The following is a 14,958-nucleotide window of genomic DNA, read 5'->3' on the forward strand; positions in this document are numbered from 1 at the left end:
TTGACCATATTGTAATATGTTCTAAGGCCCCTTTGACCATATTGTAATATGTTCTAAGGCCCCTTTGACCATATTGTAATATGTTCTAAGGCCCCTTTGACCATATTGTAATATGTTCTAAGGCCCCTTTGACCATATTGTAATATGTTCTAAGGCCCCTTTGACCATATTGTAATATGTTCTAAGGCACCTTTGACCATATTGTAATATGTTCTAAGGCCCCTTTGACCATATTGTAATATGTTCTAAGGCCCCTTTGACCATATTGTAATATGTTCTAAGGCCCCTTTGACCATATTGTAATATGTTCTAAGGCCCCTTTGACCATATTGTAATATGTTCTAAGGCCCCTTTGACCATATTGTAATATGTTCTAAGGCCCCTTTGACCATATTGTAATATGTTCTAAGGCCCCTTTGACCATATTGTAATATGTTCTAAGGCCCCTTTGACCATATTGTAATATGTTCTAAGGCCCCTTTGACCATATTGTAATATGTTCTAAGGCCCCTTTGACCATATTGTAATATGTTCTAAGGCCCCTTTGACCATATTGTAATATGTTCTAAGGCCCCTTTGACCATATTGTAATATGTTCTAAGGCCCCTTTGACCATATTGTAATATGTTCTAAGGCCCCTTTGACCATATTGTAATATGTTCTAAGGCCCCTTTGACCATATTGTAATATGTTCTAAGGCCCCTTTGACCATATTGTAATATGTTCTAAGGCCCCTTTGACCATATTGTAATATGTTCTAAGGCCCCTTTGACCATATTGTAATATGTTCTAAGGCCCCTTTGACCATATTGTAATATGTTCTAAGGCCCCTTTGACCATATTGTAATATGTTCTAAGGCCCCTTTGACCATATTGTAATATGTTCTAAGGCCCCTTTGACCATATTGTAATATGTTCTAAGGCCCCTTTGACCATATTGTAATATGTTCTAAGGCCCCTTTGACCATATTGTAATATGTTCTAAGGCCCCTTTGACCATATTGTAATATGTTCTAAGGCCCCTTTGACCATATTGTAATATGTTCTAAGGCCCCTTTGACCATATTGTAATATGTTCTAAGGCCCTTTGACCATATTGTAATATGTTCTAAGGCCCCTTTGACCATATTGTAATATGTTCTAAGGCCCCTTTGACCATATTGTAATATGTTCTAAGGCCCCTTTGACCATATTGTTTTAAAAGCAGAAGCATTTTAAGCAAATCTTTTAAATTCATTACTTTTGAATTAAAAGTTTATGAAATACGCATCCGAGTTTACTTTTATAATTTTATTTAATTTTTAATTTTTATTGAAGTATACAATTTAAATGCAATTCAGGGTCTAAAAGTAACAATAATTTTATTTTGTAAACAAAAAAGCAAGCACACAATGCCTAGAAAGAAATGATTTACACCGAAATCATTCAATCCTTTAATGGTCTTTACCTTTCTTTCAATTTTAAAAATTTATATTAAATGAACAATGTTTAAGCACGGACAACGCACACTAGGAAAATTATAAATCCACTTTCTGAATCCACACCAAAAATTTTGCCGTACATTCAGTTGTATGGGCGTTACACCTCTTAGTGTTTATATTCTCTTTGCTTTGACCATATTGAAATATGTTTTAAGGCCCCTTTGACCATATTGTAATATGTTCTAAGGCCTAAGGTTCTAAGGTTCTAAGCCTTTGACCATATTGTAATATGTTATTTGCTTTCCCATTTTATTAAGTTCTTAAAATAATTTGACTACTTTAATAATGATAAAATAAAATTGTCAAATTTTTTAATAAATATTATAAAGATCTTAAAGGCTGTTACAAAAATCGTTCATTAAATGAAAGTTCTAGATTTTTTCAGTTTTATTAACTTGCCGGTCTGAACTTATATGTGTGTGTCGTCGACGATGGCGGCACCCAAAGCGCTCATAAATCAAAAAAAGCTGTTGTTTGCTCGCAGGCAGCAAACCACCCGGCAGCCCCTTTGTTGTGTGTTTGTGTGATGTGTGTATAAATCACAAAGCATGTCCTTTGCCAATACAAACACAATTGAGCATGCATATGCAACAGCAGCCGGAGAAAGAGAGGGAGGACGCGATAGAGAGAAGGACAGAGCAGAGCAAAAAGTAGTCAAAGAAATTGCGTTAAAAAATTTGATTAAAAAGTTTGTCGCCGATGGGCGTTGGTATTGGTGTGTGCCTCACTGTGTGTGGGAATGTGTGTGTGTGCCAGGCTGTGGGTGTAACTGTCACAGACACACACTCTGCCGGCCATTGTGCTTATCGATACGCGGCCATTGCCATTCGAACCCACACTCCACCCCAACCCCCTGGTCATGTTATAAATCTCTCAAAAGCCAAACAAACTGGGCAAGAATTCAATTTTACAAACTGACAACTAAGACAAGGCACAGACCGCAAGGAAAACTCGCCAACCAAGGTGCCGATTGAGGTTCGAATTTAAGTTAGGGCGGTATGGCACTTTATAAAAAAAAACAAACATTTTTTTGTTGAGATTTATTGACTGTTTTCTGTACGATAAAAAATAAAATAAAAAAATAAAAATTAATCTCTTAAGATTTTTAGGCAAAAAATATTATTTTGTACATATAATCCTTATGCGTTTATTCAAGTAAAAAAGTGTAGCACCCCCTTAGCGAATGGATTCCAGTTTTTTAAAATAATGTTTATAATTAGTCCAATGACGTTTGTCAAAATGCTTGTCAGTTGCAAATGTTTTTCTGTGTTTTCTGTGGCCCACTAATTGGGATGGAAACGTTGGAAAAACTTTCACCAAAACTCACACAGACACCCGCACACCCTCTCACAACTTGAGCTGCGTTGGCCGTGTCACACCTGTCGTATGCGCAATTAAAAGTTTGCTTTCACTTCGATGTTCCTTGGTTTCCTTTTTATTTTGCCCTGCTGTCGAAAATGTAATTGTCATTTTATAGGAAACGTTGAACGTTGTTAGCCACGATCCGGAAAACTAACAGTTTTCGTATCCATTGCAACAAGTTCAAGGTTCTGCACTCACACACACGCACCGTATGAGATTGTGGCAAATGCGGCACTAACAAGCATTTTCCTACTCATATCCACAAAGGAAATAGGTTTTCCGTTGCATTTGTTACAAAAAAAAAGAGAGAACACACTGGGCCAGAAAAAGCGGAGAGAGAAGGGGAAAAGCCAACTGGAGGCGGGCAAAAAATGGCTTTGTGTAGCAGCAGTTCCCAAAAACCAAAGCTTAGGCTGCCAAATGTGGAAAGAAAATCACGTCGCAGCCTTGCAACAGCAACAAAGTGCTACAAAAAAATGCGTAACAATGGCACCAACCTTAAATGTCGGCCTGAAAGTATGTATGCTGGGCTAAATGCCAGCCGCCTTATTGGGCCAAACGAAATCATGTGGCCAAAAAGGCAGGCGCTTAGTTTTGCGGCTGGCTTTTACTTTTAGCTTTCGGCTTAGCTGGAAAAAGGTGCATGGTAAACTTTTAAGCCTGACTATGTGTGAATCCAAGGCCAATGAGACTAAAAAAGAATTAAATGTTGTCAGAGAGAAAAATTTAGAATTTTTAAAGTGATTTATAAAGGAAGAAATAAGGAAATATAGGGGGAATCCATTTTATATGAACTAAATTTAGATCATGTCTAAAACGTGTTTTATAAAACTTTAAGAAATCGAGATATTGAGAAAAATTGTTTTAAAAAAGCATTTTCTTCGACATTTTTTTAACATATGAAATAATGCTTTGAAAATTAAAAATAAATTAAAAACAATATATAAAAAATATTACATCTCATAACTTGGAAACTATCCGAGCTTTCCACCAATTAAAATAGTCCTTTGTATGTCCTTGGCTGAAATTGCAGGATATGCAAATAAATATTCGAGTCCGTCAACGATTTCCAATCTTAACCTGCCGCACACATTCGCATCTATCCGCGCATAGGTGAGAGCTTTTACTCCGTGTGTGCGCGAGTGTATGTGTGTTCGTGAGCTCAGGAGTGTTGTAATTGAAATCGCATCGAGACGTGAAATGAAACGTAAAGTCATCGAATCAATTGAAATGAAAATTAAATTAAATGCATGCGCTCATACATTTATTCATATGCCTCAGACGCAGACGCACACAACGGCACCAGCACTCACACACTGACACGAACTCGAATCTTAATTAAACACGGATACGCATATTGAGTTCCTTGAAAGGCAAAAGCAATCGCCTGACTTTTCCAGTGTGAGTCTGTGTGAGTGCGAGAAAGAGGGAGAAAGCCGGATATGTTCGGAGAAAGAGACGAGGATGGAGTATGCTTTGCTTTTACGATTTTGCCTTTCAGCTGAAAACATTTTTTCATTCATATATGAGCAAAGTATACCCGACTTATGCACAATATATGGGGATATATGTCAGGCGACAAAGGTTTTCAAAATTGTAATGCCTACAAAATATATGAAAATTATTAAAAATCAAATACAAATGATAATGTCATAAATTCTAAAACTTTTTTATATCATTGTAGATATAGATATTTTTTTTTAAAACAATCATTTAAAACATATTTTTTATGAAATTAACATTACGGTTCATTTTAGGTTTCGATGTAGATATAGTATTTAATTTTATTTATAACAATCAAAATAAGTAAGGGGTTACTTAAAAGGGCTATAAGGGTCTTTGGTCGCCTGCTTCTTATCATTACATTGAGTATACGTATATAGGCTTAATGACTCCTTGGCATGCTTTTCCACACACGTATTCATAAAAACTTTTCCATACACTTGAAGCGGCATGGAAACTTTTTCCCGGCACTGGCCAAGGCCAACTTTGTTCGGCTTCTTTTAAGCCTTAATTCATTTTACAATTCTACTGATTCGATTAATTTTAATTTTATTAACCTGCACCCTGACCGCGTGTTTTTGTGTGCTTTGTTGGCTCTCGTTTGTGTATGCGTTTGCGTTTGATTTATGAAATGTTTTCACAGCAAATGATTGATTGATTGATTGATCGATGGGCGAAAGAGTGACTGAGTGCATGTCTTTGATGTGTGGCAAAGAATAAATTTCGGTTTTGGGACGAAAGCAACGATAACAGATGCTAATTGAGCGTGAAGTTTTCCGAGCTTTCCCGGCCCCGCAAATTCATGCGAGCAAAGGAGGAAATGAACATGAAATGTGTCAAGACAGCAAAAGGAAAACCGCAGCCACGCAAAACTCAAATGAATTTTATTAAATTGAAATGATTTTGAGAGTGTGTATAGATGTTTCTGTTTCTGGGTTTCTTTGTTGTGTGCGGCGTATTTATTTAGGCAAATGATTGCAAAGAGCTGCAAATGAAATTTCAGCGGTTGAAGGAATGCTTTTAAGGCGGAAAGCCCTGAGCTTCAATTGGCAGTGAGTGAAGCTGGGTGAAAGGAAAATAACGAGCGGCAGATTACCGTCGGTGGGAAGGTTAATCCAAAGAAATCTAATAAAGGCGCCTGGCCATCGTCAAATCGAATTTTAGCTCATCCAATCGTCGCATAAATTTATGGCATATGCACAGGATGTTTATGTGGTCCTCGGGTCCTTGGCAAATAATGAAATTACAGCGCCAATCGAATTTCCATCAGTCCACCGTATAAGGGAATTGAAAAAAAAAAAATAAATAAATCTCTACATATTCTTATATGTTTGTAACCAAACAGAAAAGCAAATTACTTGTATCAAACAGAAGGAAAAAGTAGAGGATCTTATTTAACATCAAAAACCAGTAGGATTTTTACAAAATTTGATATGGCATATAAATTGTATTTCAATTGAAAGAATTTCATGAAACAAATTGGCTTTTCTACACATTTTATAAAAACTGCTGACACTTTGCTGACAGAAACATTGCTTTTTTTTTTAGAGACTCGCACTGTACATTTTTATTAAATATGTACGCTTGGTGAGTAAGCTTATGGTATTGTTTAATAGTTAATCTTATTATTATGTTTGTTCAGTCGCCCACTGGCTCGATACCTGAATGGTAGTAGTCTGATCTTGAGGCAGCTTCTCATCCGGAAACCTCTGACCTCGGCTCGCCTGCTGGCCAGCCAAGGATCGAAGGATGTCAAGGCGAGTGGACCCACGACAATTGGTCCCGGTGGTAATATCCTGGTTCCTCCCGTCACCCTGAAAGTAATACCCTTTCGCATGCCCCCCGATTTGCCCTACGACGACCGCAATATGTTGCTCGGGCGGGAGTTGTCGCCACACTTGACCATCTACAAGATCCAACTGACCTCGACCTTGTCGGCCTTTTTGCGTATTAGCGGCTTTGTCCTGGCCGTTTTCGTTTGGGTTCTGGGAATAGGAGGCCTCTGCCTGCAAGGCGATATGGATGGATTTGTGAAAAAGGTCGAGAAATGCGACTGTCACGGTCTTGTGACGATGACCAAGGTTATGGTGGTTATGCCATTTGCCTACCACCTGGTTGCCGGTACCCGACATTTGATCTGGTATTTAAACAAATTCCTCACGATTCCGGAGATCTATGCTACCGGCTATGTTTCTGTGGTCCTGTCGATTGCGCTGGCGGCCGGTTTGCTAGCCGTTGACGTCGGCGAGAAGGCCAAGGAGGAGGTGGATCTTAGCAAGCCATTGAAAAAGGGCCAAAAGGCACCACCGAAAAAGGACGAGAAGAAGAAAGAAACACCTAAGGACGCCAAAAAAGATCCCAAGAAGGATACAAAGGGCAAAAAGAAAGAAGACGAGGGCAAGCCAGCGAAATGATCACAAGGGAATTTCGTTGTAGTACAACATCACTCTGAAATCCAGGACACTTTTAACGGAAATCGCAATGCTTATTTAGTATGATTTTAAAATTTAAAGGTATTAAATCTTTAAAACAATAATAAACTATTTAAAATATTAACTTATTTAAATATAGTTAAATTCGTTATTTTCTAAGCAACTTTCAGCCACAAGAAGTACGTTTTTATCAAAGGAAAACACAACTGTATAAAGAGTCAAGTCAAAAGCCATTTCTTCGCCACTTTCAAGTTCAACAACGCCACAAAATCATTCTGCACTCAAATTTCATTCTAAAGTAGGCAACAGCAATCAAGTGCAGTATTAAGAAATTAACCCAGGCAGAAAGTTGCTTCGGCCACGCCAACTTCAAGTCAAAGATGGTAATTAGAGTCCATGGAAAACTTGTCCAGGCCTTAGGGAAAATATGAATATGTGTTGAGGTGTATGTCTATATGAGCATATGCAATCAAACAAATTACTACACTTGCACAAATTAAGGATTTTTTGTTAATTATATAATAATAAAACGGTAATAAGAACATAACATTTACCAAATAATATTAAAAAAATATATTTTATTTTATAAGAAATTAAACATCACTGTTGAAAGCCCCAAGTCAATTTAATATGAATATAAAATGAATGTAATTATAAGTTATGGATCTTTAAATACAAGTTTTAAACATTTTTGTGGTATCGATTTAAGAAACATTTATGTTATAACGTGATTTTGGTAAACTCTTATATTTTCCAAGATTTTTCACACTTTGTTTCGGGTGCAGCTAGCCTTCGAGTGGGGACACGCCCATAGGCATTTTTCCACTCCACTTGACTGTGGTCGGCCTGTGTGCGTGCAACAATTGTGCGGCCTGGGCAACTTGGCCAACTTTCGGGCCAAACTGCACGCAATGCAGCCACAGCCAGTTGAATGAGTTCAAGGCTTTTTTGGGGTTTTCCCCTTTAATTATGAACCACTCAACGCCAGTCAAGTGTGGTTGTTGCCATTATTTTTACTCTGGCTCCTGCCTTTCTCCGGCCACTTTCCCCCGCATTTGGCCCCAAGTTCAAATGGGTGAAAGTTTTAGTTGTGTTTCTGTATTTGTTGCTTTTTTTCGCCACTCTTCAGCTCGCTTAGCCCTCCCTTTTTTTGTTTCATTTGAGGTGAGGGACAGAGGGATTTTCCAAATGCGCCACACGATACGAACGGCTGCTTGGGTCCGACTGGGAAATCTATGCTAGACAGGCCTCATTATGCTGCTAATGGTTTGGCTCAAACTTTTACAGGTAATTATCGACACTTTGCAGGGCATTTGCTGCTTGATCGTTGTTCTTGTTGCCACCGAGGTTTCCATTTGCTTTTGCTGCTGCAGTTGAAAAGTTAAGCACCGCATTCTGGGGGCAGGGTCCTCAGCATTTTGCGGAAGGTGGGGCACAACCGCTTTAGCTTTTTCCGACTTGACTTTTCGGGTAATTAAGTGTGTGGCCAAAATATGCTTTAAACGTTGATAACATGGCGTATGCTTGATGTTGTGTCTACTGGGAGGTGGCCACTTGAACTCGCTCAACTGTAAAATGAGTTATGAAAAGCTTAGTTTGGACCAAAGTTTTTGTTTTTCAAAGGCAATGATTATTGCGGTTTTGACGGTAATGACTGGCTGTTGGCCATTTTTTCTTTAAGTTATATTATTCTAATTCAAAGATTTTAGAGATAGAAATATGTAAATAGTCTAAGGCTAAAAAGTAACATTCATTTTTTGAATACAATTTAATTTCCTTTTTGAAAATTACATTAATAACTATAAAAATGTTAATTAACTGCAGATTTATAGAGATTTTTCATTATTTTCCCTATTACCTTTGTTAAGTGCTTGACTGAATCCTCGTTTCTCCTTCGAAATGCGTTAATGAAATCCCGCGAAACCTCCTCCTTTATTGGTATCAAAATACCTTCGACTATGAGTTCACTAAATTTTTATGCGTGTCGCCAAAGTGCTGAGCAAATACCCGGGCAGCGATTTTAATTGAAAAATATTTACCCACACTAAGCTTTCCAGCGTGCTTGACATTTTGACGCGGAACTCAATGACCCCACTACCGTCTATTAGGTATTTCAATGACAATGCACTGCAAAAATTTGGCGGTTAATATTAAAAAATTATAATAATTTTGATAAAGAATGTTTTAAACATTATTTAATTTATATTTTTAAGGATTAGAATCATATGAAAATTCTAACACTAGATGAACTTTAAAGTTCTGTCCCTAAAATTAAGTTGTTTTAAAATTTCCAAGTGTAAACTGGCTTTAATTAGTTCTCATTCGGTTGACTACTTTTTGCTGCTGTGTAAAGTTCAATTAATATGCGAATGAAATCCGCTTAAACAAAAGGAAAGGCAAGAGCAAAATCGGGAGGAAAACGATGCCAATCAAGGACCGCCCATTCCATTCCGCAAACCCGAGTGATTTGCGACATTTTGTCATTTTCGCTGATGCAAAGCCGACACTCGAAATCGTCGGAGGAGGATGAGGAGAAGCGATGGAACGTTCAAGTACACTAATTAAGATCAAACGTTTCGGGGGTCCAAATGAGATTCCATCGCAAGGGGCCAAAAACTACCCTCCATTTGGCGGCCATTGTTGTACGTATATTCATATTAAAATCACATAATGAAGTGTCAGCGAAAACGACGCCGTCGCCCCCTTCAATCAAAGATTAACGTCAAAAGTTGGGATGCGAGTGTTCAATCAAAACTCTGGAGTGCCAGTCAGCCCTCCCCATCCATTGTGTTCGCTGTTTGTAATTTATTTGGCCGCAGGCGGCCATCAAAAGGTAAGAAGTGTCCTTAAGTGGTTGCCTTGGCTCGACTCATTTCGGCTCATCTGATGGCTTAGACGGGACTTCTTATTCTCCGCCTTCGTCGCAGGTCGCACCGGTAATTAATGAAAAGTAGGCACTGGGACAGTTGGGGGTAACTAATTAAAGATCCTTAATAAAGTTAATGGATTCCGCAAAGACAGCGGCCAAGGGTCCAATGAGCTGTGAGCTCTTTTCTCTATTTATAGCCCCGCTTATTTTTCTACTTCTTTGTTAATGTTTCTGTCCCTTAGCCTTCCTTTTTCTTAATTTTCTTCATAACTTTGCATTTGTATTAAATGAGGTGTAGCGCTATGTGACGCATTTAATGCCCTCGTCAAGGGTATTTCAAGTATGGCTTTGAAATAGGACTGAGAAAATGTATCACTTAAAATTAATTTAGCATTCGTACACTCTTGAAGAGGTCACTCGTAATTCCAAAATAAAGCAATTAGGTTTAATTGAGTAATTGATGTTCGATGTTAATTCGAATGTGCAATTTTCTCATGTATTCTTTATATTGCAAATCAACGCTCTACATTTATTTCTTGATTTTAAATCACTTACAGAAAGGTAAACCGGTTTTTCTGAGCAAGACTTTTTTAAAATTTTCTGCCAAAGATAACTTTTGGCGTAATATTAAATATTAAAAGGCAAACTGTGTTTTACCTACTGAAAAATGCATGGGACACAATAGCAGCAGTGGAAACAAAAACCGAAATGTTGACTATTCGCGTAGCCAAAATTTCAACGTTATTTTCATTTATAGTTGAGAACTCCCTGTGTGTCTACGATATATGAAAAATTATATTTTGTTTGACATTTCTCCTTTATTTTATATTTTTTCTTCTGCTACTTTTTTGCAACTCAAGCGTTTATGACACATTCAGTCAGAAGTCAGGAAACCAAAAGGAAAATGTGTTAGGGTAAAGTTATAGAAGAAATATTACTACAGTAGAAGATCAAAAGAGAGATTTTCAAATGTAAAATAAAATTAACCAATCAATAATTCATAGTAAATTAATTTTGGTTTTGACTATTTAAAATAATTTAATTTCCAGTTAATTTAAAAATATATTTTATTTTAGGTGATATATTTTTCAAACCTTTCTGCAATTAAATAAATATTAAATAATTTAACTATGTATTTATTTTAGTTACTATGCCTAAATGCTCTATATGTTTGTGATTTTCTGGCCAAGGGGGGTGGAGCTCAAAAATTTAAAAGTACATAAATATATGAAAAGTTAATTTGAAAAAATCTCTTTTGACAGCGAATGGCGAACAGCAAGAGCCAAGGATGCGAGGTGTTGTTACAGCTCCTCGGTTCTATTTGCTGCCCCTGCTGCTTTTTGATGCTTTTGCTCCCGAGTCGCAGTCAGTCACTTGCAGGATGCTCTCGTCCTGCAGCCATACACCGATATATGCTCACACACAAAACACACCAGCACACACACATACGCAACCGTAAACGATGAAAAATGGCTAAAAGGAGAAATATACGCGATATTCGCTGGCTCTCTCTCTAGGGGGAAAATGGGAAATGGGAAAAGGGGCGCTGCTGGTTGTCCTGCTGTTCCTGTTCCCGCTGTTTATATAGCCTGGTCTACGTGTATAAATAACGGTAACATTTTAAATCAGTCGAGTGACTGCAGGAAAACGCCAAAACGAAAAGCTCAAACTGGTGCCAACATCTGACAAGCGGCCCTAGAAGCCAGAAGCTGAAGCCCCAATCTTGGCGTCCCCAGGATCCCGAGGAATCAGGAACGGGGAACCATTTCCTATTCAGCTCTTTCGCTGACATTGATGTGCATGTGTGTTGTTGTGTGTGCGTAACCGCAAAAATTTCATCCTTCATACATTTCCGAGTATGTGTGAGCTGGACTTGTCCTTTTCCCCTTTCACGTTCACGACCATGTCCATTTCGTGTCTCCTTGTCGCTGTCCTTGTCTCTCTTGTATCTTCCTCTCTCTGTCTCTCTTGGATCCTTCAGCTCTGACACTCTTTTCACTTTTTTTTCCTGCTGCTTCATATTTTCTGCAAAATTTATGTAATTTTAACCCATTTTTTCGCACCCTGCCATGCTGCTGCTGCTGCTGTTATTAAATCTTGTCGCAGTTGTAATTGGTTTTTTAAATTTTAATTAAAAGCCAGAATAAACGATAAGTTTGGACCGAGTGGTTGGTTGGACGGGTTTTTGTTCTTATACACATGTGTGATTTATGACAGCCAGGGATTAAGCGATGTCTGTATTTGGAAATAAATAATCAAGCAGCCAGCGCTTTTCCTTGCTTAAGAGTATAGGGTGAACATTACTCCAAGCTGACAAGGAGCTGTCTAAATGAGTTATCAATTTTATTATATTTTAAAATATTTTATTAAATTTTATTACATAATGGAGGATACTCTTAAGAATCATGCAAAAAATAACTAACTAAAATTACGATGTTATCCCAAGTGACTTACCAAATCAGATCAGATTGATATGTTCAGGTACACTTTATATTGTTAAAGATCAAGTTATTCATATAATATTTTTTTTTAAATTTTTATGAAATAGCTGATATGATAAAATATCAAGTTGATATGTTTAAATCATATTGGCTTTTTATTGATATAAAATAAGATAGAGTTAACCCTATTTCATATCGAATTTTTCCTGTGTATTCAAAACCGGTAGAGTGAATTAGAAAATCATTAAATCCCCAAAAGCCCATGATTTTTGGGCAGGGGTATTCTAGTGATTGTTTTTCCTTGGCCATTTCATTGATTTTGGCTGCAATGATTGCCAACTTTGTCATTGCCAATTGAAGTACTGCAGACATAAATCAGACAGAGGCCACAGGCTTCTGCAGTAGTTGCAGCTGCCGCCGGGGAGACCACAAAATGTCAGCCTTAAAAATGATCCGCTGCAGCTGCGACTTCCGTTGGCCATTAAGGCGCCCATCGTGTCCGGGCTGTGTAATTGTATTAAAGGTAGAAAAATTACAGGTAGTTAAGCCAGGACACGATTGCCTCCTGCCACTGCTGCTGCTGCTCCGCGTTCTCCTGCTCCTTGCAGCTCCTGTCTAATTGAATTTTTCTGCGCAATGCTCATTTATTAATCCGATTTCAATCGGCACAGAAATCCCAAAACACCCAGCTGTGGGACATTGCAGTCGCCCCACCGAATTAATGGCATTCATTAGCCGCATTTAGATAGCCATCACAACGAAATTGAAACGAAACTGAAAACGAAAACGAAAGCTAAGCTAAGAAATACGAAATTGCACTGCAGTTGGATGATATTTTACTTGTCCTGTCTTGAATTGCAGTTTATGAGGTATTCACTAAGTTTGGGATAAGGTTAATCTTATCGAATATTGGTGGAAGTATAACAATATGTGTCTTAAAATAATTGTACTACTTTAAAACTATGTAAATGGATATTTTATAGCCTGGTATGATTTTCTTTTACCCCTTTAAGGCCAATTCTTTGCATGATGGAATGGGATTTAAGTTCTTTCGGTGGATATCCAATTAAATTGGGTCAAACAGCACCGCATTTCCCAAGCTATCACTCTAGGACTCCGCTTCTCGTTCTTGCCTTATTTGGACGCCTTTTAATTAGCATGTTTATTTGACTTTGCTGGCAAGCGGAAAGTTTTCTAGGGGACTAAAGGCGCTCAGCCTTCGTCCCGGGCACACGTGCCGTATGTGTAATGCGAGTTTCGGGCCACGTTGGCCTGTGGATGTGTGGGTTGAGCGGAGCAGCTGCTTGTGCGTCGAGTGTTGATTAAACAAATTGCAAATGAGTTTCGGATTTTTTTTGCGGCCCTTGTAGTTGTAGTTTCCGTTTTTGTTCTGGCTAAATGTAAATAAACAAAGAATTGGGTAAGACATGCACTTGAATAAACTCTTATAAAACTAAGCAAACAAAACGGAGAGAGAGAGGCAAACGGTTGTAGTTAAATGCACAAATAGACGGCACATGTACTTCTCTGTGTGCGAGCTGTGCAAATGACAGTGAGTTATTTAAGAAATGCAATTTCAATTAAATATGCAAAATACTCAAAAGTCTAATTTAGACAATTCTCAATGCCGTCCGGGAAAAGGAAGAAGGACGGCAGCAACAATGCGCAGATACTTAAATATTTATATAACCAAAGGGACCGAGGAGGGCGGTGGGCGGGGGGTGTGGCGCAGAGAAAGCGGGGCGAAGCTGCAGCAACAAAAGTTTGTAATCAACAATTTGCATATTTGCTTTGGCAATGGCAAAAACTCTCTCTCTTCCAAGCCTCTCTCCTGCACCTTGCGCGCATTTCCCATTGTTCCTCCCCTCGCAGAATCCCCACTCGTAATACCCAGTAATCGCGGGGCCCAAGGGTATATTATAGTCGTAAAAAAATGAATTAAAATAAATCCATTAAATAGAATAGACAACTTATGGATACTTTTCCTACTACTCTTTAATTTTATAGTAATGAATCTTAACTCCAAAAAGTATGCTACAAAGGATTGCCGGGTATTCTACTTTCGAGTCCTCCGCTTACAATGGCATTTCCGTTTTTTTGTTTTTATTTCTGCGTTGTTAACAGTTGTTAGTTTTAGTTGTAGTTGTTGCTACTGTACTTTACACAGTTGTTTGGCTGCTTTTTGCACGCTCTTAAGCATTGCGCGGGCATGAAACTTACTTCATTTGCGTTTATGTGATTTTCTGCTCTAATAACTTTAAGTAGAGTGAGAGGCTTACCCAACAATAAAAACTACATTACAATAATAATAATAATACTGGGGAAAAAAAAAATTAAACTCTCTGCCGACAAACCGAATTAAGCCGGCCCACAAACCACTTCAATCCACTTTCGTGTGAACTTTTTGCTGCCTTGTTTGCAGCTTTAATTTTTATGTTAATGCCGAATGTCTAAGGGTCAGGAATGGGTTAAGGATATGATTGTGCTCGTGCAAGGTTCAATGTCAAGTGACCAATTTGCTGGATTTTTAAAAAGGGTAAAAGTCTGTGGGTTTATCTTTATTTTTGGCTTGTAAAAGCAGAAATATGATAACACTCAATTGATTTCTTATAATACTTTTTTAGAACTATACTAACAATTCAGAATATTTTGGTTCATGCTAAAGTAACAGCAAATGAAATGCAACCTATAACCCACTATTTAACTTATCAGTGATGAGAACTTTTGGGCTTTATCAAGTCACCAAATCAAGTGCATAGTTTAAGCCTTTATTGGCTCCAGTGACTGCCATACGCTTAGGGCTTAAATGCGGCCGTAGCAGCCTGGACCTGCCACTAAGTAGTCGCTGCCACTGGGCGCCACTAACTTAC

At 38.0% G+C, this 14,958-nt stretch overlaps 1 protein-coding gene across 1 annotated transcript; it reads left to right on the forward strand.

The window, feature by feature from the left end:
- Nucleotides 1-5,801: 5,801 nt before the first annotated feature.
- On the forward strand, nt 5,802-6,859 carry LOC108069870 (Succinate dehydrogenase, subunit C-like). The gene is made up of 2 exons (XM_017160127.3): nt 5,802-5,933; nt 5,989-6,859. Exons 1-2 carry the CDS (start codon nt 5,923-5,925, stop codon nt 6,758-6,760), a joined length of 783 nt encoding a protein of 260 aa, XP_017015616.2. The 5' UTR covers nt 5,802-5,922; the 3' UTR covers nt 6,761-6,859.
- The last annotated feature ends 8,099 nt before the right edge of the window (nt 6,860-14,958 follow it).

Source organism: Drosophila takahashii, chromosome 2R, assembly GCF_030179915.1.
Source record: "Drosophila takahashii strain IR98-3 E-12201 chromosome 2R, DtakHiC1v2, whole genome shotgun sequence".
NCBI classification, from domain to species: Eukaryota; Metazoa; Arthropoda; class Insecta; order Diptera; family Drosophilidae; genus Drosophila; species Drosophila takahashii.